This window comes from Heteronotia binoei, chromosome 6, assembly GCF_032191835.1.
Source record: "Heteronotia binoei isolate CCM8104 ecotype False Entrance Well chromosome 6, APGP_CSIRO_Hbin_v1, whole genome shotgun sequence".
Classification (NCBI taxonomy): domain Eukaryota; kingdom Metazoa; phylum Chordata; class Lepidosauria; order Squamata; family Gekkonidae; genus Heteronotia; species Heteronotia binoei.
This window is the reverse complement of record NC_083228.1, coordinates 40319559-40346856: the sequence shown is the minus strand read 5'-3', so window position 1 is coordinate 40346856 and position 27298 is coordinate 40319559. Positions and strand designations below refer to the sequence as shown.

Genomic DNA, 27298 nt, shown 5'->3' with positions numbered 1-27298 from the left:
GGAAATTCACACAAGTGAGACTGATATAAAAAAGGAACTGAACAACTAAATGGTACGTTTTGGAATGACAGTTCACAAACCATACTAATAAGCTGGCTTACAAAAGAGCACGTATCATGTGGGTCCCATAGCTTTCTCAAGCTGGAAGCTGTTCACATGGTTTTGAACTAACTGGTTTAGTAATGGTGTCAGTGCTGTGCTGACCCAGCTTGAAGAATCCATGGTTGTAGAGTGTTAGGGCAAAGAATTCATTATGGCTAGCATCCAGGTTTGGAACTACTCTGGAAGTGCTTGGTGAGAGAATGCCTCCTGTGGGAAAATTCCCTCTTTATCCCGCTGTCCTTTACTAAATTTCAATGTTAGTCTATATCAGTATTGATCATGGTCAGTGCTATAATCAGAGCATGCTTCCAGTCTAGAGTTTGATATTCTGGTTTCAAGCTGGTTTCAAGCTTCAAAATTCTGGTTTGAAGCAGTGTTACAAGCGCACTTGACATTAAATGTGGTTAACTCTCAGATGAAGGCATAATGGTGAAACTTGGCTAAGGAGGAAAAGGGAAGAACATGCATACAAGCAGGGCTTTTTTTGTAGCAGGAACTCTTTTGCATATTAGGCTACATCCCCCCCCCTCCCCGATGTAGCCAGTCCTCCAAGAGCTTACAGTAGGCCCTGTAAGAAGAGCCCTGTAAGCTCTTGGAGGATTGGCTACATCAGGGGTGTGTGGCTTAATATGCAATGGAGTTCCTGCTACAAAAAAAGCCTGCATACAAGAAAAGAGGACAGGGCAAAAGAACTTGTTACACAGTGTTTCTGCCCATGGTTGAGGATCAGATGTGGCTAAACTCATGTTTGGTCCCAGCCCTTTGAGATAGTCTTTACCCTTCATTATCTTTGCTAATTGTTATCATAGAACCACTGGTGATTTTAATAGTGATTTCACAATAAAATCTTCAGGCTTTGGCCGTGAGGGTTTGCTTTCCCTCAAAGAAAAAGATAAATCACTCTCTGGAGTGAGACAGGTTTTAGTTTTGAAATAGTACTCGTCCTTTGTTACCATAAATCTCCTAGCAGATGTGTGGTGGAAAGTGGCATCAAGTCACAGCTGACTTATGTAGATCCTGTAGCATTTTCAAGGCAAGAGGTGTTCAGTAGTGGTTTGCTATTGCCTGCCTCTCGTATTCCTTGGGGGCATCCCATCCAAATATTAGGCAAGGCTGACCCTGCTTAGCTTCCGAGATCTGATGAGATTAGGCTAGTCTAGGCTATCCAGCTCTGGGCCTCCTAGTAGGTACATACTATTTTTCTGGAATGTTCCTCTGGTGGTTGTAGTGACAATTTAAACAACCACATCTGACCCTTGCACAATGAAAAAAATTCACAAGGCATCAGTATCATGTGCAAGTACATTGATGTGCTGAATATTATATTAATATGCAGTACTATTGTTATCTTGATCTGATAATTTAAACTGCTGGCAAAGCCAATACACTTGAATTTGTAGCCATATTTTAGTTCTGTACCAAGAATATCATCCATGCATATTACTGGGACATTTTTCATGTTTGCATCCCCCCTGCGATATATTTTTTTCGCTCTGGGTTTATTCATGAAAGGAAAATGTAATAAGTAAGCTAACCACAACAGGAGTAAAATTGAACTTAGATAGTTTAGAATTTAATGTTTTTTGCTTACATCAGTGATGTATGAGTCAGTTTTCTTGCGGTTTTGATCAGACAAATGGTTCTTTCTGAATGAATCATCTTGACGAAAAAATGTGCCCATCACTGTGAGCTCTTTATAACATTATAAAATATTTTTTGTGTAGATAATACATTCTGTTCCTGTTGAAGCAGCACAACCTAGTTCCACTTCACTATTCTGAAAAAGTACTTTTGAAAGATTTGTTTCCTATCGGCTTCTGAAGGAGTAACAAGATTTCTCTTTTTTTTTGAAGGAATGTTCAATTAATTGCTGTAACATTTGACATATAGGAAGCAAAAGAAATGTCGATACTGGAGGAACACTACTGATACATCACTTCTTGATGTCTAATGGGAGGTGCTGTGCTGTGACAGGACCTTCTTAGACCTAGTTCAGGGCTGGGTAATGAGATGCTGTGGATCATATTCATCCTCAAAGGTCTCTCATGCAGTATCCTGAAGGTTCCACTGAATGTGGGTACATGTACTTGTAGAAAGAAGTCAAATAAAGAATCAAAAGTGGACAGCAAGTGCAAAGGAAGCCTCATATAGGGTGCTTTCACACACACCAAGTAACACACTTTCAATCCACTTTCAGTACATTTTGCAACTGGATTTTACTGTGTGAAATGGCAAAATCCACTTGCAAACAGGCGCTGAAGTAAATTGAAACTGCATTATTTATTTAGCTCTGATCTGGATAGCCCAGGCAAGTCTGATCTCATCACATCTCGGAACGTAAGCAAGGTCGACTCTAGAAAGTATTTGGATGGGAGACCTCCTTGGAATATCAGAAATCAGGAGGTGGGGGCAGGCTTTATTGAGCCATCTTTCTGAATATCCTCCGGGATCCCAGTAGGGGTTAGTCACCAGAGGTCACCATGACTTCCAGGTACACACACACACTCACACATGCGCGCACACTCACATATGCACATATAAATGCAAAAAGAAAGAAAGAAAGAAAGAAAAGAAACTGCATTATTTACCGTGTGTGAAAGCGCTTTTAGTTTGTTTATTCCATTTGCCAAGTATCCTCCCTCCAATGAGCTCATGCTAGCATGGCCACTTTTGGCAAACCGATTTTTACTGCAACTTCAAATCAGTTCTTCTTTGTGAAAATATGCCAGGGTTTTCTCTACTGACTAAGTTGGCCCAGTCCAACTCTGATATATGGCAAGGGAGTTTCCATATGTGTATGAGTGCATCCTGTTGAACAAATGCAAAGTTTGCTTTGATAGGAGTAAATAATAGGTATGTTGTGTTGTTTTTAACCAAGTGAAGATGTCCTAAAATTTGTTTATTTGCATTATTTTCTTTAGGGTGATGCAGAGACATTTGAAAACTACTATAGAAAACAGAGAAGAAAACAAGCAAGACTAGTATTACAGCCACAGTCAAACATGGTACTTGATTGCTTTTGTTTCTTTTAACAAAATCCAAACATGTATGACCACAGGCATAGTCTATCTTGAAATTTTGGCCCTACTTGTGGACTCTCTGACAGGCACATGGATTTTGGCCACTGTGTGACACAGATTGTTGGTCTGGATGGGCCATTGGGCCTAATCCAATATGGCTTCTGTTATGATATGTCACTTCACTGTTGAAATATGTGTTCTTTTCTTTAAGCACGAGACAGTAGAAGGTTACAGAAGATACTTCAGTCAAATTGTAGGGTGAGTCCCCAGATAACTATCTGCTGTTCTCTTTTGTGTCATAGTTTTAAAATGGGAGACTTTTTCTTATCATAATATATGTGTTCTGTGTTTGCAGTGTTAATTTGCAGGGGTATTGTGGCATTTATGAAAAACCATTGCTGCCCTGTTGATAGGGGTTGCCAGTTCCGGGTTGGGAAATACCTGAATATCGTGGGGGTGGAGCCTGAGGAGGGTGGGGCTTGGGGAGGGGAGGGACTTCACTGGGGTATGATGCCATAGAGTCCACCTTCCAAAGCAGTGATTTTCTCCAGGCGAACTGGCCACTGTTGCCTGGAGATCAGTTGTAATAGCAGGAGATCTCCAGCCACCACCTGGAAGCTGGCAACTCTACCTGCTAAAGACATTTTCAACCGTTGCAAAAGACAAGGAAGAAAGATGAGGAACAGTGAATGACTTATGCTTTCTGCTTGTATCAATATAGTTCTCTTCTTTTTCTTTGGGTTGAGAATGGTCTGCTCCATTCCTAGATTATAAATTATATGGCAGAACAACCACACTGCAGTTCTGCAATGCCAGCAATTAAAATAAGTAAACCAGGTAGAAAGCAAAATCACCTGATATTCAATTAAAGAGCAACTGAAGATGTAAAGGCAGAATATTCTAATTATCTTTCTTTTCTTTTGTTTGGCTGTTAGTTCAGCTCTGTTACAAGCAACATGGCTTGAACCAAATATATTATTTTTAGTTATTGAAATATTTATACTCATTTTGCCTTATGGCTCCAGGTGGCTTACAAAACACTTTTATAATACAATCAAACTCCAAATAATTCCCTCGCCACTGGAAAAAAAACACACCCTTATGCTTTTAACCTATGCCCCATTAAAAACTTAGCAGATGGTGGGGGCAAGATCGGAGTTTTTGTCTTATTTGTATGCGTGTTAGAAAAGACACACAGTTATTTCAGAGTTAAATATATTTTGTGTGTGTGTCAGGTTTTTTGTAGTGGAAGATCACATTTTACATGTAACTCAAGGACTGATAACAAGAGCTTACACTGATGAACTCTGGAACATGGCACTTTCAAAGATTATTGCGGTCCTTAGAACTCATTCGGTAAGTGGCCAGGCCTTGTGCTTCTGTTTCTTTAGTTGATTTACTTAAGGAACCTCTCTGAGTGTTTAGAAGAAGGGGAAAATATCAAAAAAAGGGAAAAAATATGGGTGTATCTGTAAGGAGGTTTTTTTTTAAATTAAAAATTATTCCCATTGAGGAAGACCTTGCCAAGCTTTTGTTTATCTCAGCAGTATCAGGCTGTGAGCCAGAGCCATGGGCTATCTGCATAATCCTCTACTGATTTACAACTCCCTGGATCTTCCAAACTGTGCTCTTAGTCTGGTAGTTTGGAATATGCAGAGTTAATCTGCTGTTATTATTGCAATCTGTCCTAATTAGTTTCAACTGACCTCTTCATTAGATCAGATTGAATTAGTTTAGCACTGAAAGCACACCAGGAAGTAGTTCCTAATTATCATTCCAAAAACCCTGTTTCCAAAATAAACTTCCTCAGCAAAACCTTTAGAGCTGCCCTTTGGTACTCAAGCCTAACATCTGCTTTGTAAAGGATCCATTTCCAGCTACTTGAAACTGAGCCAGCATTGTAAATTTACTACTAGCTAGATTTTATAGTGTCTCACTTTGTACTGTAAAATTATCTTTGTTTAATCTGCCCAAATGACAATCAAAATAGCTAGGTTTGCTTGGAACTGATGATTTTTAAGATTGCCACTTTTAAAAACTAAGCTTGGCATATATTTTACTGTGATTGAAAATGTACATATACATCTACATAGAAGACACCAACCAAACAACCTTTAACACAATTGAAATTACATATTTTCATTTCTTTCTGCTTATTGCAAATACCAGATGTAAATGTTTGGGGGGAGAACGTGCTTTGCTGAACATTGCTCTCCAAGCCCTGAACTGTCCCAATTTTGGCTCGCGAGCCTGTTATCCTTAATAGCAAGTCACCAGAATTAGAAAATACATTGGCTGTTTTTTTAATTTTTAAAAACATGGTTTTTTTTTAATACTTCCAGTCATATTGCACTGATCCTGATCTTGTTTTGGAGCTGAAGAATCTGATTGTTGTGTTTGCTGATACTTTGCAGGTTGGTAGTGTTTTTAGCAATGAAAACTATTATTTCAGTTTGAAATAAGCTAAGCAAGAAAAAGATTCCACATGGAACTCCATGGCTATATATCAGTGAGTTCAAATGCATATTTCAAGAACAAATTTAAAAAGAAAAAAAAGGTAGTTTCCTAAGCACCAGTTGTTTTTGACTCTGGAGTGACGTTGCTTTCACAATGTTTTCACAGCAGACTTTTTGTGGGGTGATTTGCCATTGCCTACCCCAGTCATCTACACTTTCCCCCAGCAAGCTGGGTACTCATTTTACCGACCTCGGAAGGATGGAAGGCTGAGTCAACCTGGAGCTGGCTACCTGAACCAGCTTCCGCTGGGATCGAACTCAGGTCATGAGCAGAGGGCTCTGATTGCAGTACTGCAGCTTTACCACTCTGCGCCACGGGGCTCTTATACATTATTTAGGACATTACAGTTTGGCAGAGTACATGCTTAGGTATATCCTTAAGATGACTGAAGTGTACATCTAAATTATAAGAGTGTGGAACACGTATTAAAACACGCATACCATATTGATATGATTATCATGGAGCCATTATTAGCAACAACTTTCTGCTTAACATGATCTTTCTGGCAAATCCAGGTTTACCTCTGTGTATAAGCAAAATGGTGTTATGTTGCACACTTCAGTCTCAACGGGTTCATATAAAATATCAATTTTATTCATTAATTGGTTCAAAAAAAGAAGTATGGCAATAATTTACTGGAGCCATATTATGACCTGTAGTTCAAAGAAAGTATGACAAATGTCATTGTCTTTTGACTTGCCATTAGAACTACATTTCTTAGAGTTTCTCTGGAGAAAGGCATAGCTTTGAAATTTGGTTTCGGTCTGTAGCTTGTAATTATGTACATAAGGTCAGTACCTTCTGAAAATCTTGGGTTTGCATCTCTGTTTTCCAGTACCATCATTGTTTAAGGAGGTTAATGGGGAGGTTCTATATGCAAATAAATGCAGAAAACCCCACTTATTCTGTCAATAACTTCTGTCCTTGGTGAAGCAAGTAAGGGAAAAGTAAGAGTGGCTGTTATTTGCAAGATCAGCTTTATAGAAAACTAGTAGAATGCTCTTTAGAATCTAGTGGAGACAGGGTTATGAAAGGACTGTCAGTATATTGCAGAGCTGCTGTAACTGGGGTATGTCTCCTCCACTTCTGCTTTTATCACCCATTTTCAGCCCTCTGCTTCATCCTGTGGGACTTAGGGACTGAGCTCCCTCCCCAACTGCAAGGTTTTTATACTTGCAGACCAGTCTACATATAGGCTTCCTTAGGTACTGTTTGTCAAGTGGCATGAAAGTGTGACAAAGTGACACAAACAAAAAATGGCTGTTTAAAAATCAAACTTTTTGCCTAAAATTATGTGACTACAGGGCTGTTTAGAAAAGATATACCACTTCTCGTTCAAATGGTAGTGAATGTTCATCAAATCTGAAGCATGTTTTGAGGAAAGTGAGAGGGAGAAATCAGCATGGGAGTGAAATGCGAAAGCAATATGTGTAGAGCTCTCTTATGTATTAGCAAAAGAGCTTTTTTTGAGCAGGAATGCACAGGAACACAGAAACTCTTGGCATCAGGGGGTGTGGCCTAATATGCAAATGAGTTCCTGCTGAGTTTTTTTTCTACAGAAAAAAAGCCCTGATTAGCAATTCCGCAAGAAGTAAACTCTGACTCATAAATTGGCGATGGTAGAAGCTAAATACTTTCTGAAGTTCTACCCCAAAGTGTATCAATTGGATGGTCATGTGCAGGAATTCCTGTCACCGTTAATACAGTCTCCACAAAAACTGAGTGATCATGTAATAAGATGTAGTCAGACATCATTGTGGCTTGCACATACTGTGAGAGTGTGTGAAAGTTAATGGGCAAACATCTTGTTTTCCACTACTCAAGTACCATTGCCAGATTTTAAAGCACGGCACAGAATGTAAGAATATCAGGAGACAAAGGTAGCAGTCCTCATGCATGGAGGGGAGGGATTCTCCTGTGATCTTTAGTTGCAGAAGGAATTTTACCTGATAGTCCTTATTAGCTAAATTTTTGGCCACAGGCCTCTAGTCTTAGAATGCTGCTGTGCTCTATGCTCGTGTGATTATAGCACCATAAATATTCTTCATCATACATTTTTTTCTTTTAGGGTTATGGTTTTCCTGTGAACAGACTATTTGATCTCTTGTTTGAAATAAGAGACCAGTATAATGAAACTCTGCTTAAAAAATGGGCTGTGTTGTTCAGGTTAGTATTGGAAAATGAGAATACTTTCAAAGCAATGTTACATGATTTTGGTTATTTCTTTGATAGCTATATGTTGGAATGTTTCAGTTTCCAGTTCTTGAGGTGTTATTGATGTTCTAAAATGTTAATGGTTTAGCGAATCTGAAGAATTAATCAGCAGAATCAGAGTTGAAATTGCATGTGTTGTGCAGCTCTTTGTCGCTGACCTGTGTGTATTCCATATTGAGCTTTAATTTGGTACTGGTAACAAGATTCAACATCTCAAGCTTTCAGCTTGAGTCCTTATTGCTACGAAGATACAAGCCCCAAAGAGCACTGAGGTCAGCAGGGAAGAGCAAGCTGACTGTCCCTGGGCCAAGGGAGGCAAAATTACAGACCACACGGGCACGGGCTTTCTCCGTGGCAGCCCCCAGCCTGTGGAATCAACTCCCGGAGGAGGTGCGGGCCCTGCGGAGCTTAGACCAGTTCCGCAGGGCCTGCAAGACCATCCTCTTCAGGCAGGCTTTTTTAGAATGCTGATAGAGGATGACTGAACGGAGGATCCAATAAAGTGATTCTTCAATGACTCTTGCCACTATTTAAATATGTAACAGCGCTCGGAACACCTCTGCTGCTGTTAAACTATAGAATAGATATATTATAGATTATAGATGCTGGATTAGTGTTGTTTTAAAAATTTTATGCTGTTTTATAATTTTAATGTGTCTATATGTTTAATGCACTTAATGTATTTTAATTACTGTATTTATAACATGTTTTATTGAATGTTTGTTAGCCGCCCTGAGCCTGCCTAGGCGGGGAGGGCGGGATATAAATAAAATTAATAATAATAATAATAATAATACAAGATACAGTTGAAAGAAGAAGACTGCAGATTTATACCCCATCCTTCTCTCTGAATCAGAGACTCAGAGCGGCTTACAATCTCCTATAGCTTCTCCTCCCACAACAGACACCCTGTGAGGTGGGTGGGGCTGAGAGGGCTCTCACAGCAGCTGCCCTTTCAAGGACAACTCCTGTGATAGCTATGGCTACCCAAGGCCATTCCAGCAGGTGCAAGTGGAGAACTGGGGAATCAAACCTGGTTCTCCCAGATAAGAGTCTATGCACTTAACCACTACACCAAACTGGAATGTATGAATTACTTGCTGTGAAATCTTCCAGTGCTCTTGATGCAGGCTTCCAGTGCCCTTTAATTAGCATCTTACATATCCTTGTGTCCAGTAAAAGCAGTCTGAGAGTGGAGTCTGAGACAGAGCTACTCTTATCTAAACACACAGATTTCAGTGGGTTTAGATGGGAGTTACTCTGCCTTGGCTTGCACTGTGTAAGTTATGCAGGATAAGAGAATGAACCATGATGGGTTTTGTCTGCATTATCTGTATCCATTACCTATTCCATACTTAACACACACCATTCTTTCACAATTAGCTCTACTGTGATATTGCTGCCCCTGTGCAGCCTTTCCCACTAGCAATTCACAATATTTTCTGTTTAGTGGCTCAGCTCTGTGTGCTGGCAATGTTAATGAGCTTTCTCTGACACCTGAGCCCAGCATGTGCCTGAAAGAAAGTAATGGGACAGAGTTGCTGACTTTTTAATAGTATGCATATTTTTCTCTATTGTCATGTTGATTGTGTGTTTGAGAATTTATGTTCCTATCTGCTCATTTAACTATGCAGGGATATTTTTGAAGCAGATAATTACAGCCCAATACCTGTCTCCAGTGAGGAAGAGTACAAAATAGTTATTAGCAAATTTCCCTTTCAAGATCCAGAACTTGATAAGGTGAGTATATATATTTATGTTGCCTTTAAAATGAGTTAAGGAGAGTTAGAGATTTTTTTAAAAAGGTAAAGGTAGTTGTTCCCGACTCTGGGGTGATGTCTCATCACAACGTTTTCGCGGCAGACTTTTTATGGGGTGGCTTGCCATTGCTTTCCCCAGTCATCTACACTTCCCACCCCCCCCCCCAGCAAGCTGGGTACTCATTTTGCCGACCTCAGAAGGATGGAAGGCTGAGCCAACCTCGAGCCGGCTACCTGAACCCAAGCTTCTGCAGGGATCGAACTCAGGTCGTGAGCAGAGAGTTTGTCTGCAGTACTGCAGCTTTACCACTCTGCGCCACGAGGCTCCTTTGTCATTTGGGGGTCATTAACTCATAGGATCTTTGTAAGTTGGAAATGACTTGAGGGCACTGAACACACACATGCAGTGTCTAAAGGATGTATGGTTGACCCGTTATTGAATCTGATTTTTCTTATGTAAATAAACTGCCCTAGTTCATCTGAAAACAGCAGTGATTGAATTGTTTTATGTAAACCGTAGTAATACGTATTAAGTTTTGAGATGATATTGCAAACTCAAAAGTATTTTTTAAAGAAATAAGCTATGGTTCTTTATGGTGGTTCCTCTTTTGTTGAATCTGGGCCCTTCTCAGTCGTTGGAAGGTATACAAGGCTACCCTCTGGGAGGACTTTTTGTTCAGGCCATTCTTTTATGATTACTGTTGAGGACTGTATTAGGATTGTAGTTGAATTTTATTGTTGTTGTCAGGCCTATAATAATGTTGTTGACTTGCATTCTCTTAGTCTATTGAATTCTATGCTGTTTAGCAGCTGGAACTTTTGGAAACAGGCGAGATACAGATAAATATGACTCATTTGTAATCAGGTGGTAGTAAATTGTTGACATCATAAGAGATTTAGGATTCTGGATTACAGCACAGTACTAGTATTTATATCTTATTCTCAGCGAGTTGCATCTTTGAACAGAGCTTTTGTGCATTCTCCATCATACTGTGACTCTCTTGAGTCATTGAAAAGCATTGTAGATGGTGGAGGGACATGCCAGATTTCTGTAAGAGATGGCAGCAATTGAAGAGGAAGGATTTGTGGAAACAGGAAATTCCACATCTATGAGTGCCTTCCGCTCACTTAGGAGGGTGTGTGTATTCTGCCCCTTTTGTTTCCTCTACGGTGCAGAATACCCTTTGTGGCCAGGGTGCTCTGCTATTAAGGATTTGAGTATGGCTTATGGGATTATGCACATGCTATCCGTTTGCGTCTCAACTTCTTTTTGTGTGAGTTCCCTTTATCCCTCACCGATGTTTTCAGGCATTACATTGGTAACAGTAGCCAAGGAGCTTTTGGAATCTGATCTTTGGAACTGATTGGAGAAGCAGTAGACCAAAGTGGAATCTGATCTTTGAAACTGATTGGAGAATCAGTAGACCAAAGTGGAATTTGATACTTGAGAAGTACCTGAAGGAATTAGGAAAAAAAAAATCTGTTTTTTTGTTTACAACAATCTGTTTACAAAATTCAGAACATGTAACTGCATTCTTTGTAACTTGATAATAGCCATCGTTCCAAGCATGGAGATGTGTAAATACTAAATTTTATATGAAGAAAAGATTGTTAATATGCTTTACACATTGCAAAGTGGAATGAAACAATGAACCACAGATATGTGGCATTAGACATAGTTTAACGTTGGATAACCGTGTCTTCCCCACCCCAAACAGTTTGAAATTGAGTGTAACACGGCACTAAATGTTTTGTTTTCACAGCAATGCTTTCCAAAGAAACTTCCAATGTCTCAGTCAGTGCCTCAGATTTATATTCAGGTTAAAGAATTCATTTATGCAAGCCTTAAGTTTTCAGAATCACTTCACCGCAGGTAAGTGTTCCAGAAGCAAATTGCACAGCTAACCTCAGTGCATTAATTCAGTCCTTGTTTTCGAAACAGAGATGAGACTGTAGTGAGTGTGATATAGTGTTTGCTACCTAATAATGATAGTCCCGACAGATTTGCATGGCTTCCTTTCTGGTTTTGGCCTTGCATTTGCATCCTTGAGTTGTGGGTTGCTTTTCTTTTACTTTCAGAAATGTTTTTTTTAAGAGAGCTTTACATTGTTGCATTAAAAGTTTCCATTTTTGCTGATCTTTAAAGAAAAAAAAAAATGCCTTTAGCTGGGTAAAACGTGCAGTTCTGTTTGGCTTGCTGAAATCTGGAAGCTATTTCCACCTTGTCATCCAGCTGTGCATTGTTGACAATTGTAAATTAGCCTCCTTTCACATTTACTGAACTAATAAGGTATACTTCCTAAGGAGTGCCTTTTGGTCTCCGTATCTAAACAGGAACTAATTAACCATACAAATTACTCTTTCCCGATTAAACAGCAAACAAACATAGCTCATATTACACCCTGGCATATATTAAATTTTGTCAAATTGTTAACAAAGCATGGCTGAAGTGCTCCTCTGAACAAATCTCCTATGTGATTATCAAATAATTCAAAGTGAATAATTGAAAAAGAGCTTTCATTGTGCTCATGGAAATCGTTCAGCATTCAGATGTTACATGCTATATGTAGTTCTGGTCAGCTCCACAAGGATATGTAGGAATAGAAAATCCAAAGGGGCAAAGGCCAAATAAAAGTTAAAAGGAGTGTAACTTTAGTAGTGGTAAAAAATGTTCCACCTACCACTGACTTCTGGAAGGATAGTCATTTGGGCTATCCCAATGGGCTGTATTTGTCTTCCCAGCTGCTTTCTCTTGGGAAATCGGTAACTGGGGGATTAAACTTCAGACCACTTGGGTGGTAATGTTTGTGCTGCTGCTCTACTGAGCAATGGTTCCTTTATGGAGCCCTTTAAAGACCTGGGCAGTAACCCTGGATTGATTGGGATATGGTAAGATTGTGAACCTCCAAGTGGTAGCTGGAAGTCTCCTGGAAACAGAACTGATCTCCAGGTTACTGAGATCAGCTCTCCGGGAGAAAATGGCTGCTTTGGAAGGTGGATTCCATGACATTTTATCCTGCTGGGGTTTGTCCCCCCCAAATCCCACTCTCACTAGGCCCAGCCTGCCAAATCTCCAGAAATTTCCCAACCCAGAGATGACAGCCCTAGGGTAGGAAGAGAAGGGAGTTTGTCATGAAAGAAGTCTTGGTTGACTAAGAAGCACATGCAATTTGTTAGTCCTCTGTCTGCAGTCTCCTTTCTGATGGAGGGGTACTGCCTGTCCCTTTTGTCTCTTGAAGTTATCATTGCTTGCAGCACTTTTAAGAGGTAGGATTTGCTGTCAAAAGTTCATTTCAGCATCATTTACAAGTTGACTTCCAACCTTCATGTTCCTTAACTAAAAGGCTCCTGGGACTTTGCTCTTGTGACAGGCATTCTTCCTCTCCCTTGCAAAAAGTTATTGGGAAAACTTTTTTCCCCTAACACTGTCAATCTTGTGAATAAGGCCTGTGTGTGTACAGTTCGTATACATTTTATTCCATGCCCGCATATTGTAGGGACTGAATCAGGCCAGCACATGCGGTGTGCAAGTGAAAGTCGAGTAGCGAGTTCTGGGTGGGTGACCTCACCACTTGGCCTTCACTTGTGTGCTGCCCAGCTTTGCAAAAGCCATTTAAAATTTAATTTAAATGGCTTTTACAAAGAGACTGAGTGGTGTGTGAGTGAAGACTGAGCATGAGTTGCCACTCAGCCTTCACTCGCATGCTGTGCGGCTTTGCAAAGGCCATTTAAATTTTCAATGGCCTTTTCAAGGCTGGGCAGTGCGCAGATGAAGGCTGAGCAATAGTTCACCCATCGAGAAGAGGGTGAACTTGCTGCTCAGCCTTCACTCATTCACTACATGGCTTTGCAAAGGGCCGCTTAAAATTTAAATGGCTTTTGCAAAGCGGCTGAGTTGCTACTTTACCCACTTCTGGTTAACCTATAAGTGAACCAGAAGTGGATGAATGAACCATGGTCTGGTCCATAAAAACCATAGGGTCCATGGTCCGAGGGGTCTGTGAACTCAGACCTCCATGGATTGGGGTGTTTTTTTTTGCTGGACCATGCCCATCCCTAGTTCTGATTGTATAGGTTGATTGCTCAAAGGAGAAATTTGAAGGGAATTACCATGTTATTTACAATAAGATTCTCATAAGTATCAAGATTCTGGGATTCCTGTTGTTTTCAAGTGAATTGCTTTAAGGATTACACCTTCTAAGCTAGGTGTATGTATTCCTATTTTGCAATAAAAATATGAATTCCTGTGATGGATCCATTCTGTGAAACATGCATACCCAGAGCTTTGGAAGTAATTTTGCCCCTTTAATTTTTCAAAGACTGGATCATTGTTTAATGATTTTGTTGGCAATTTTTATCATGCGCTTTATTTCAAACTTTGTTTTTCAGTTCAACAGAAATAGACGATATGCTTAGAAAGTCTACAAACTTGCTGCTGACTAGAACTTTGAGCAGTTGTTTACAAAACCTCATCAAAAAGCCTCACATAGGTTTAACAGAGGTAAGTTTAGGGAGAGACACGTCTTTCCATGAATTATGCTATATTGTGCACTTCACTGGTTTTCAGCGTATTCCAGGAAACCTCGTGGTTCAAGCTTCTCAATGTCAGTGGAGGATAATAAGCTCTATTGATATGCATTTGATATTACTGTATTTGCCAGCATCTTGCAGCCATAGGGGGAGTTTTGGGTTTATTCTAGAATACACACTGAATTCATAGAAGGTGACTAAAGCTCAACAGGCCCAGCTCATCAACAGCCTCCCTCCGACACTGAATGTGAAATGTAGGCTATGGTATCTCCTGCAATACCCAGGTGTTCTGTGGCAGAGACATCGAGGTTCTTTGATAGATAAATCAGTGTGGAATGAGTCCCCTGAAGACAGAAACGTTGAAAGATACTGGCATCTTCTCTGTGTTCATGAAGATACTCCTGGATTCCATCTGGTTATCTATTTATATAACTGTAAAATAGCACCAACTGTAATTTTTATGTTTTATTGTTTTGTGTTTTATGTTATTATATGCTTGTTTACTGTTGATGCTTTTACATTGGCAACTGGCCTTTGAGCTGCCCTGAGCCTGCCTCAGTGGGGTGCGATATAAATCTAATAAATAAATGGATGAGTAAATAAATAAATAAAGTTATGATAGCCCATTCGGCCTTGGAACTTTTGCATAGGATAGTATCATTGAGAAATTGTCATTCTTACCTTAACTTGCTGTTGTCTGTTACAGCTGGTACAAATTATCATAAACACAACACATTTGGAGCAAGCGTGTAAATACCTTGAGGACTTTATAACAAATATTACAAATATTTCCCAGGAAACTGTTCACACAGCAAGGCTTTATGGTCTTTCAACGTTTAAGGTATGTGAAACATTGCCATTTCAGAGTACTAAGGTCCCAGTCTTGGAAACACTTTTCTTCTTTTCTAGGTGCTTCACTCTGTGGCTCTGTGTTTGGGGTATAAGCTTCAAATGCATCAGATGGCTACAGAATGCTTCTGAAGCTTTAAGGGGAATAATTTCAACAAGCTTCTATACTCAGAAGGTTGTGTAGGTGTGATTATCAGGCACTAAGGAAAAGCGCAAAGAGACAGTGAAACGTACTGGGTTTGAAGCATGAGGATGCCCAGGAGATAGTGAATTCAGCTCTTTATTCAGTGATTCAGCATAACAAGGTAAAAATGGAACTGTCTTGCATGCAAATAACCCCACCCAAAAACCCATTGCAAACAACTATAGGCTAACAGCTGGCCCAAGGATCCATGATAGGCCTCCTTCCTGTATCCAAGTGGCTGTTGTTCTGGGGTCTCAAGCTCAGCCAAGTCTCTGCTGGCTCTAAGACCAAACTCCAGTCCCAATACATAACAGACAGTTATCTCAACCAGACCTTATTTGTGATCTTCCTGGAAGCATCTAGAAAACTACTATTGATGAGAGAACTGGATCAGTTTAAACTTTCGTCTGGATGTAGAGGGCAGTTCTTGAACATATGAAGCTGCCTTATACTGAATCAGACCCTTGGTCCATCTAAGTCAGTATTGTCTTCTCAGACTGGCAGCGGCTCTCCAGGGTCTCAAGTTGAGGTTTTTCACACCTTTTTGCCTGGACCCTTTTTTGGAGATGCCAGGGATTGAACCTGGGACCTTCTGCTTTCCAAGCAGATGCTCTACCGCTGAGCCACCGTCCCTTCTTACATGCTTATGACTTGGGAAACCTTGATCAACATTTATAGAGGGCTGGCCCTAAAGTAATGCTAAGGTAGCCTTAACTTGAGCCTCCCAGATTCAAAATGGAGGCAGGGGTCACTATGTCAAGGTTGATCATGAAAGGGAAGGAGACTTAAGGCTGAAATTGAGAAAGGAACATCCACGTTTTGGAGATGTTCCTTTCTGAATTTCCGCCTTCAGCCTCTCCCCCTGCCCCACTGAGAACCCCTGTATGGCATTTTAACATTCTCAATTGAAAACCGTGACCTGGGTGGTCCAAGCTAGCCTGGTCTCATCAGATCTCAGAAGCTTAGCAAGGTTGACCCTAATTGGTATTGCATGGGATGAGAGACCTCCAAGGAAGTCCAGGGTCACTGTACGGAGGCAAGCAAATGACAATTAAACAATGACAACCATGATAGATTTACAAAAAGCAATTCAAATCTTTCAAGTGTTTGATAAATATTAATACAGTTCTGTTAATTGACATGGACATAAATATCACTCAACAGTATTTAACAAGCACAGTCCGATAACGTGATACTCTGTTTTTATGCAGGAGACTGCCTGTCCTCTTCACTTCAACCAATGCAATTAAAGTGCAAAAAGCCAAGAATACATTTTTTATGTCTTTGTGTCTTACTCTTGTATCTCTTCGTGCCTATGAAAGAAAACTTGCAGCCAAGGAACTGATTAAGACGAGGTTTTGTGGATTCTACATTTATTCTGCTCTGAGGAAGCCTTTTGAAACAGGTGTTTGAATTAACCTGTCTGCAGAATCATGACTCCTTATGCTACTTAAATATATGAGTAAGAAAGACACAAAAACCATAAAGAACATTTTCTTGGCTTTTTGCACTTTAATTGTATTGGATGACGCTTGAAGTGAAGAGGACCAAGCAATCTCCTGCAACAGAGAAGTGATCCCTGGGCCTGTTTGTAGGGAGGGTAGAATATAAATCTGGAAAATAAAAATTAAAAAAAATTAAAAAGAGTATCATGTTAATGAACTGTGCTTGTTAAATACTGTTGAGTGATATTTATGTCCATGTCAGTTTGTAGAACTGTATAATATTTATCAGACCCTTGAAATTGAATTGGTTTTTCAAAAATATATCACTGTTATTGCTTAATATTCATTTTCCACAATCCCATGATCTCTCTGGTTACCTTAACAGAGGTGAGCAATGGCAGAGCCACTTCTGTTTGTCTCTTGCCTTGAAAATCCTATAGGATTACCATAAGTCATCTGGGACTTAATGTCACTTCAAAACAGACACAATTCAATGTAGTCTGATTCCCAATGTGATTTCTAAAACCAGGAATCCTTAAAGCCTTTCAGGGGTTCTTGGTGACAGCTGATGCAGCCACTGCTTTCCATTTTTTTCTTTGTGGATGGTGCATGGGCACAGTGTAGTCCATAAGTAATATGAAGAAGAAGGTATTGGATTTATATCCCGTCCTCCACTCCGAATCTCAGAGCGGCTCACAATCTCCTTTATCTTCCTCCCCCACAACAGACACCCCGTGAGGTGGGTGAACTACAGAACTAGCATAATCATTCCTTTCCCTGTCAATTTGCTGTGCTGCTGAGGACAAGAACAGCCCATTCCACTGTGAACCTAAATACATTATGAGCTCACCATTGTTATGATATATATGTCATCGCTTTCAGAATATTGGCTTAATTTGAAGTGGCATAATCTCATTAAGGTTAATCCATGGTAAACTGTGTACCATTTTAGATATTGATGGGGTCATATTTGGGAGGAGGCAAACTGGGGATCTGCTTTTGCCCAACATCGTCCAAGTTACACCTACGCATTTCTTAGACTTGATCATACATGTTGTTCGCTAACGAAGAAACGTATATTTCCAAAGGCATGGCATTCTGAAGTTTCCATAAGAAAGAATGTTGAGGGGTGGCAGCTTTAAGAACAGCATGTTCTTGTTTCTGGACTGTAAATGGACCACTGTTAGTAGTTTTTGAGTTAAAGTAGGGTCCAGTGGGATTGTTGTTCTGGCATCGCATGCCTTATAGAGGCAGACATGCTGATCCCTTTAGACCTGCCCTTTGCACTGACTGTTTGCAGCTTTCAACCTCCTTTCTTCTGGGGTCAAGACTTGGGGAAAGATGTACTCTCTGATCCCTTGTCTGCAGAAAGGATTTCCACTGATGTAAAACTGTCTTGGGAGTTGGTGGGGTTACTATAGAACCTCTTCCCTTGAAGGCATTAAACCCCCCCCCCCCCCAACAACTCTGGCAAACTTTTCTCAATAGGGGAGCAGAGCAGAAACTCCCCTAACCCCAATCCTGACCTTAAAAGGCAGCTTGGATTATTTATTTATTTATTGCAAAAATAATTGAATTAGGATGAAAATGCCCATGGCATATATGTTGGTGTTTGGTGGTTGTTGTTTTCAACTGACAAGCAAAATGATGTGATTTGGCATGGAAATAATGACAGGTATAAATAATAGTAATAATAATAATCAGAAGACTGCTTGTAGTCTAATCCTGGACATGTTTACTCAGAATTAAATACCTGTTTCCCATGAGATCTACTACCAAGTCAATTGGCATAGTTTTATAGGTTCATTAGATATGCTTGTGCTAACTTCACTCCACCCTTCCTCAGTTTTAAAAAAAATCAGGTGGTATGGGAGAGGGGTTGTGAGAAAAAAAAATCTGTAGTACTTGGCTGTATTTCCAAGAGGGAAAGGAATTTTTATTTATTTTATTTCAATGAAGAATATTTGCCAAATGATAATATAGCGCATAGGGTACTTTCATACACTATGTCTAATTTATCTTTATTCCTATGTGCTTAAAATATTTTGTTATATAGGGTTTTTTTAAAAGCTTCAGTTGGTTCCAGGATATTTGTATCTTAAATTCCAAGTCATTACCTGATAATGAATACACCCCAAAAGGACAGGATTTCACAGACTGAGAAACTAAAGAGGATTATTCCTTCTTAGACTAGTCTTGTCTTCAGTATTTTTTATTTTGTAACTTAATGTAAAACTAAACCTATCAAATTCCATTGCTAATCTCTGACATCAATATTTAAAAAAGGGTAAAGTTAGGATAAAAACATCCTGCTTGTATTTAACATGATACTTATGTATTTTCAGCCTTGGGGATACTTAATATTACCATTGTAATGCTGCAATTAATTCTAAAACTAGAGCAAACTGTAAAGCCAGTGAAGAAGCAAAAATAACATATATATGGCAGTTTCTCTTGTGCAAGAGATCCACCTATTATAATTATTGTAATGTGGCTAAGGGGTCCATATCTATATGATATAAATTATACCGAAGGGTAAATATAGTATTTGTTTCCAAATAAAATTATCACCAGTGTTTCTAAAGAGTTTCCTCTTGGCCCAATCTGTGGAGTCATACACACGCCTTTCTACAAACCCAAGAAACCTCCAGTTTTGTAGAAAAATCTTAAATCTTAAAAAGAAACCCTTTGTTTGGGGGATTAAAACTCTCCCAAGTAACCGAGTCTGTACCTTTAAGAAATGAATGTCCTCTGCAGTGGTCATTGTGGGAGCTGCTAGGCAACCACAACAGTATTGCCAGCTTTCAAGCCCTGGTTTTTGCCAGTGAAAGGCAGGGGAGGAGGGGCAGGGCCCATTTTAGGCCTGTCTTGCCTTTGAGGCAGGACTCATCAGAGTCAGCAGCAACCACTGGAAGGTTTAGCTGTTTGCTATTATTCAGTAGCAGTCACTGCACAGATTTCTCCTCTAGGAGTGCGAGATGCATGTTTGAATCCCCACTCTGCTGTGGAAGCTTGCTGGGCAACCTGTTGCATTCTCAACCTAATTTACCCCAGAGGCTTGTTGTATGGATAAAATGCAGTAGAGGAATACTTTGGGTTCCCATTGTGGAGAAAGGTGAGATATAACTGAAGAAAATAAAGCTGAAGGTGGCAGCAGATAAAAGGTATATTGGCTGATGCATGGAAAGGAGAGAAGAAAGCAGGAAAATGGGAAAGGATATGGGGGCTGCTATGAGGACGGGGGGAAGAAGAAGATGAAGATGAAGATATTGGATTTATATCCCGCCCTCCACTCCGAAGAGTCTCAGAGCGGCTCACAATCTCCTTTACCTTCCTCCCCCACAACAGACACCCTGTGAGGTGGGTGGGGCTGGAGAGGGCTCTCACAGCAGCTGCCCTTTCAAGGACAACTCCTGCCAGAACTATGGCTGACCCAAGGCCATGCTAGCAGGTGCAAGTGGAGGAGTGGAGAATCAAACCCGGCTCTCCCAGATAAGAATCCTCACACTTAACCACTACACCAAACTGGCTCTCCGAACTGACTCGGAAAGAAATATTAGAGGAGATATAAGAGGAAATGAAATCCCTTCCCCCAGCAAGTCCTTGCGGGTCCTCCACTTGTACTAACTTGATTAATAAATTCTGGAGCAAATAATTTGTAAACCGGGGAAAGTCACTTTTCACAACTTTTTTGTGTTTAGGTGCACATTAGTATCATAGCATATCTTTGGGACTGCCTCTCCTCATATATGCCCAGCAGTTTTACGCTCCAGTGATCAACATTTTTTTAGCTGTCCCTGGCCCGAAGGATGTCTGATTAGCCTCAACCAGGACCAGAGCTTTTACAGCCCTGACCCCCACCTAGTGCAACAAGCTCTAACTTGAGATCAGGGCCCTGTGGGGACTGTTGCAATTCTGCAGGGCCTGTAAAACAAAGCTGCTGTTCTGGGCTTTCAGTTGAGGCAACATCCATCCTGGCCTCCCTCTGCTGATAGTGCTGATTTTTTAGATCTTGCAAGCTACCCAGCCGTGCCGCTCTGAAATGTCTTCATCTGAGCTTGTCATCAAGGCAAACTTCCTCTGGTTTGTTTCATGTTTGATTTTAAATGTTAATTTTATTGTTAAATTTGTACTTATTGTTATTTTATTCGAGATTTCTGTGTGGCTCTGTAACCTACCCTGAGCCCGCTTACGGGAAGGCGAGATAGGAATTGGATGGATGGATGGATGGATGGATGGATGGATGGAGGAATAACAGCTGAGCGTGTGTGCTCTGTCATTTCTTCTGTCCTTAAGCACTAAATCATTAGGCCTACAAAGGCAAGGACAAATGTTGCAGGCTCCTAGTGTGAGCCACTCTGTGCTTGGCTGCATCTCTGTATGCCTGGATGTTCTGCTACCTCCTGCCACAGATTCATGAAGGAGACCAGGGCTTGCTGAAAAACCAGTTGTGTGTTACATCTGGCAATCACTTCTTGTTTGCTTTCTCATGAAATATTTACTAAATTGGTCTTTTACATTTATGTTTGTAAATGCGAATATTTAATTTCCCAGGGTATTATTTATGTGTCACATTAAAGAATGCTATATATATACTTTGCTTTTAACGTGTACATTGAAAATTATGGGTACACATCAAAATTCAAACAAGTACTACTTTTCTTCTTTTTGTCATAGTTATACAAGTGAGTGATCTGCAGGAGCTCTTAGGAAGGGAAGATTCCATTACCTTTCCCATGAGGACCAACTTCTTCCCTTCTTAGTTCTTCTCATCCCCTCCCCCTTGCAGCTCCTGCATTTTCTCCTCTTCCTCGGTCCTCTCACTGCTCCCAGTTCCCACCCCGAAACCTCATTTTTCTGGTGCCTATCTTATTTGCCCTACCTGGTACCTTCTGTTGTCATGTTTATTATTTTAGAGTTTGGAAGAACAAATACAAGTCATAAAACATATATGGACAGTTATTGGTTCTTATCTATTCATGATATTATGTTACACAGTCTGAGAAAGTTGTTTTGAAAGCTACTGTTGTATCTGTTGCATAGTCCTAGTGTAATTATTGTTCAATGGAACTTTAGAGCCCAGATCCCAAAATCTGTTTTGATAAAATGTTCTTGAAACAATTGCTATAGGTGGAAGTCATTAGTAGCAATAGTTTTTGTCCCCTCCTTCATTGTTCAATAAATATTTTTCTTATTTCATTCTGTAAGATTCAGTCTATTCCTTATACATATACCAAATATAATATTAAGGTGCTTATTTCTGTGCATTGGCTTAACTCTCCCCCTCCCATTCTGGGTTTAAACAGTAGTCTTAATGAGATTCCTGTATTGAATGTATATATGCATTATCTAATTGTCTGTGGGTCCTGCTGTGACTGTCATTGGTGGTATCTCAGTGCCGGGGGAATTAACTGCTAATATACCCAGCTGAGTTATAAGGGTACACCCTTTGCAGATTCCTCCCTTCCATGGCACTCAGAGTTACTTAAACTTATTATTTTTATCTCAAAAAATGGCACCTATGCACATGCTTCGCTTGTAATTGGAAATCCCTTTTTTATTAATCCCAGTGTACCTTTTAAAGAAAAGCTGGATTCATTTAATGAATCTAGCCATCCCGCAGTTAAGAACATGCTGCTATTATTAACTACATCTTGTCGAAGCAGCTTACGTTAATATGTTTAAAATAACTGAGAATTTTCTTTTTCTATCCCATTTATGTTGCCTCATGGATAATACCGTTCATTGTTTCCTTAAAACAAGATTTCTAAACTGTAGCCTTATTTGTTCTCATTAAACAAAGATGGTCTTATTCAGATACTTTTTCATGTCAGTGTTTCCCTTGGATCACATGAATATGGGAAGGAAGCATCCTAATCAATATACATTGTAAAACAGTGGGTTATTAGCAGTATCCAACAGCAGTAAAGTAAGCATAATTCCATACCATGATCTGACAAACAATGTCAATCAATTCAGATCAAATTAATTCAGAACAAATTAATGTCAATCAGTTCAATTATCTTTTAAACAGAGCTATGGTTTGGATTTTTGATACTATCCAGTGGAAGGCCTTGTAGCGTTTTTCATAAGTAGTGTGGTTCTTCCCATGCACTCGTATGTGACCTTTCCAACCCAAGACCAAAATATAGAGTATCTTAGTAATAAATATGTGGTTATCATACTACTGTGATTAATTTCAAGCAGTATATTACAATATGGATCAAATAATACCATTGATGGGTTTTATCCTCCTCCTTATATCACATTGAGTTTTTCCTAACATTTATAGAAGTTATCTCCCCATCAAGTAACATATCTCTCCCCTCCCCTCTCAGGACGCAAGGCATGCTGCTGAAGGGGAGATTTATACCAAGCTCAACCAAAAGATTGATGAGTTTATTCAGCTTGCTGATTATGACTGGACAATGACTGAACCAGATGGGAGAGCCAGTGGCTATTTAATGGATCTGATTAACTTCTTGAGAAGCACCTTTCAGGTTTTTACTCACTTGCCTGTAAGTATACAAAGTACAGGTGACTGTAGATTAGTTTTAGCTTGTTCAATGGAAGGATGATTTGATATAGCTGATAAAAAAACCCATGGTTAAGAGAACAGGATTGAACCATGGATTTGCACAATCCCCCTTCCCATGTAATCTGTTTCTTCTTCACTATTCTGTAGTTTTATATCTGTACAGAAGCTTACTAGGGTTAACTTGTACTAAGATTTGCAAACCAGAAACAAACCCTAGTTTGAAATGCTGGTTCTAAAACTGATTCTGGTCAGCATCAATGCAGTATAGTACTATCTTAACAATGACAAAGAAAAGGAGAAAGGATTTTTAAAAAATGACGAGTGACAGGTCTTGTCAGCACTTGGTTTTTTACCACCTTTTTAACCACAGCTAAGAAATGGGCACATTACACCTGCAGTTGGACACAGAATCCAGAACTCCCAGTGATGTGAAAAGATTCTATATTGTGTTGATTGCTTCTGGAACAGTCAGGCAATATTTCCAAGATACTTTCAAGCTATTGAAAGCAACCCAGCTCTTGAGGAATATTTTTGCTTCCACATATGGCTTTCTCAGAACTTTAGATTACTGAGAGAAACTAAGATCCAGATCACAGACTATGGCAGTAGCCCATGCTGGGTTTCTGGGATTCTTTTAAAAATATTTTCTCTCAAGATCATACCTTGACCTTGCGAGCATATGAATTTAAATTTTACTTCATTTAAGATACAGTATATATGCTTTACAGAGGCAGGCAATGGGAAGCCACCTCTGTTAGTTGCTTGCCTTGAAATCCCTACAGAGTCGCCATAAAATGGCTGCAATTTGGCAACACTTTCCATTTTCTCATAGATGCTTTAAAAACAAATGTCATGTCCTTTTTCTGTGATATATTGCTTTTAAGTGCAGCCTGTTTTCTTGTCTTATATGAGATTACTTACGTTAAGTCTTGGTAATACTATACTAAAGGATTTGAGCAAGGAATACTTTGGAAGTTTGTTTTAAAAAAGGTAAAGGTAGTCCCCTGTGCAAGCACCAGTTGTTTCCGACTCTGTGGTGACATTACTTTCACAATGTTTGTTACAAATATATAATTATATGATATGCTATGACATATAACATGGATCTTAAATTTCCTTTGTCTCTCATTTACATTAGTTTTTTAAAAAATTTCAACTGTTTTATTGTCTTTTCAATATTACAGATATAATATTAGGAAATAAGTGAAATAAGATAGCTTATCATAGCAATATCCATATAAAAGAAAAGAAAATAATACATAAAATGTTATTTGTACTCTTACTGATGTCAAGAATCACAACGCTAACGTATCTTTTCCGATATTACAGACATAGTAATAGGAAGTAAGTTGAATAAATTGAATATTTACATTAGATTTAATATATTTAGGAAGTAAGTTGAATAAATTGAATATTTACATTAGATTTATTGACCAATTTATATCTCTAAGACCATGTCTTCAGTATGAGTTTTCTGCACTTTAATGCTTTTTCAGATGACCGTTGACACATAGGCAACCATGGCCAATGCAAGAGGTTTCAGGGGGACCCTCGCCCTAGAGAAGTAGAAACTCCTGCTTAAAACTAGGACTTCCAACTTTATTATCTTTTGTCATAGGGCTTGATTGCATTGAAGGGTGCATATATTGCCTCTGATCTTAATGAGTAAGAGTACTTCCCAGATTCTAGATCCCAGATCCTAGATGACCCTCAGGTCCCTTCCAACTCTGTGATTCTGCTGAACAATTAGGAATGTATTCTTGGGTCATGTGCCCCATTCTTCTCACTAGGTGTGTCTTTGCTCCTCACTCTAATACAGGTGTGTTGTTGTTTGAGAGTAAGGTATCCCCCACACCAAAAGTTGGAGTGGGCCACTATCTAATTACATTAGCTGTCGGCAAGTGTATACTCATGACAGATTCAAAGTGGCAAATCAGGTTCCTGCCTTTACATATGAACTGATAGGGTCTGAATTGGCATTGGTTGATAAGGTCGTGATAGACAGGACAATGAAAATGTTGACTGGGTTAGCAGTGGTGGTTTTTAAAAAGGCAAATTCTATATTGGGTATTCTTAGGAAGAAGACTGATAATAAAATTGCCAGTTTTGTAAACTTCTCATATAAGTCTATTGTGTGGCCATGCTTGAAAAATTGAGTAGCGTTCTGATTGACCCACCTTAAAAGCAGATATCAGAGTTTGAGGAGGGGCAGAAAAGGGCAACAACAATGACTGGTTGAAACATTTTCATTGTAAGTTCTAAACATATATAGTATTGTGCTATAAATTAAGAACTCCATAAAATCACTGTAAAAAAAAACCCTGAGAGTTTACTGCTTTTAGTTGAACTTTTCAGAACAAAACAAGCAGGCAGTAATATTCATAGCTGTGCACCTAACCTTAGTAGAGTTAAGAAGAATGTTTTGACTTCATTGTAAGTGTTGCAGGGAACAAATCTATGTGCTTACCATTTCCTTGTGAATCACTCATCACGATGTAAACCCTTTTCCTCTGCTATCTAACCATGGGTTGGATCCAGCATCATCAGAAAGCATGGCTAGGTCACAGACTTTCCTTTCCCCTTCTCCTAGCAGTCCTTTCTGTCCTTAGGAAAGTCTGTAGCTATGTGGCTGCAGTTGGGGAGGAGTGATCAAATTGTCCTTTCTGACACTTTTTCCAGCATAGCTCCGCTAATGGGAGAGAGGGATTTCTGCCACTTCTCCCTCCCAAATGAAGCCTTCCAGCTCATGTAGTCATTATTCTATGAGGGTATTTCAGTACTGGGAATTAGGTATCCTGAGGCCAGAAAAGAGTGCTGGGGGGTGGGGAGAGAATGTGAGGAAAGATCTTGGGATCTGTTGCATCCCTGAAAGGCTAGATCCATCCCAATGAATGTGTGTCATTTGCACAGACCTGATTCTCAAAACTGGTTTTCTCGTATACTGTGGGTTTTGTGCAGAGTATTAAAAATGTCATTTCCCTGACTTGCAGTCTAAAGTGGTGATGATGTTCCATGTATGGTACCGATGCAAGTACAGATCAAACTCTGAATGTGCTTAGACCATGAAGAATGTTTTGCTCTTGCAAACCTGTGTGTGTGAGTGTAGTCTTTGTTCTGAGAGGAGCAGAATGAGGATAGATGGGCTCAGGGGTAGAATTCTAGCAGGTATAGCCAATTCTCCAAGAACTTACAAGACTCTTTTTTATAAGCTTTTGGAGGATTGGCTACATCAGGGGTGTGTGGCCTAATATGCAAATGAGCTCCTGCTAGAATCCCACCCCTGAATGGGCTAATGGGAACAGTGGGAAGGTTGGTATTTTGGAGCTTGGTGGGGTAAGGTTTAGGAGGTCTCTATCCGAGGCAGCTTTGTATGTTTGTACATATCACCATATGCCCAGAAGTGTTTGGGAGTTGGAGGAAAAAGAGAAGATAGAAGAAAAAAGGTTTGTGAAACCATACCCCTGGGCCATGAAAATTTCTGCAAATGCTGACAGAAGCCTGACTTCTAGCATGAACTTTTAGTGCTAAAGGACAAAGTAGACCAGTGGGTCAGGACTCAAAAGTGGGTTGTAAAGCCTCCTAAAGTGGGCTGTAGACCATTCCTAACTAATGGCCTCTCCTGCTTTGAAATTGTATTCTCTTTCTCGTCTTTTTCTTCTTTGCCAAGTTCTCACATTCTCATCACCCCCTTCATTTGTAACAATAATGAGGAAAGGAAAGTCACCCATCTGGCAATGAGTAACTTTATGGTAATAGCTTGAAGAAGTCTGGAGGCTAGATGGAAGCTGTTGAATGCACTGTGGAAAAACCAGAGGAGAGAAAGAGGCACATGGGTACATAGGCTGTGTCTTGGTGCTGTTCTTTCAGCAGGCCAAACTGTTTGTCAGAAGCTGTAAAAAGAAAGCCATCTATATGCAAAGGCCATGTACTTCAGAAAGCTACTTGTCTGGTGGCGGCCATACTCTTTGTGCAGTTGTTGGTTTTTCAAAAACATCTGGTTGGCCACTGGAAAATGGAATGCTAGACTAGTTGGATGCCAAGATCACAGATCACATAGGGAGCAAAATAAACCATGGGTCAGCCCTGGATGGGTCACTGTACCAAATAAATTAGGGCCTGTGGGTCACCATACCAAAAAG

At 39.8% G+C, this 27298-nt stretch overlaps 1 protein-coding gene and 1 non-coding gene across 5 annotated transcripts in view; one reads left to right on the top strand and one right to left on the bottom strand.

Annotated features, from left to right (window-relative positions):
- Positions 1-27298, top strand: part of EXOC6 (exocyst complex component 6) — a 121702-nt gene that overhangs the window by 41154 nt on the left and 53250 nt on the right. For all 4 annotated transcript variants that reach the window (XM_060241336.1, XM_060241335.1, XM_060241337.1 and 1 more), the window contains exons 9-18: positions 3024-3107; positions 3334-3380; positions 4358-4478; positions 5465-5536; positions 7708-7805; positions 9488-9593; positions 11377-11486; positions 14003-14114; positions 14850-14984; positions 22960-23139. In XM_060241336.1, coding sequence (XP_060097319.1) covers positions 3024-3107; positions 3334-3380; positions 4358-4478; positions 5465-5536; positions 7708-7805; positions 9488-9593; positions 11377-11486; positions 14003-14114; positions 14850-14984; positions 22960-23139 — 1065 coding nt within the window. The remainder of the gene's footprint in view (positions 1-3023; positions 3108-3333; positions 3381-4357; positions 4479-5464; positions 5537-7707; positions 7806-9487; positions 9594-11376; positions 11487-14002; positions 14115-14849; positions 14985-22959; positions 23140-27298) is intronic.
- TRNAS-GGA (transfer RNA serine (anticodon GGA)) lies at positions 15738-15804 on the bottom strand. Its single transcript has one exon. It is a non-coding gene; the product is annotated as a tRNA-Ser (tRNA).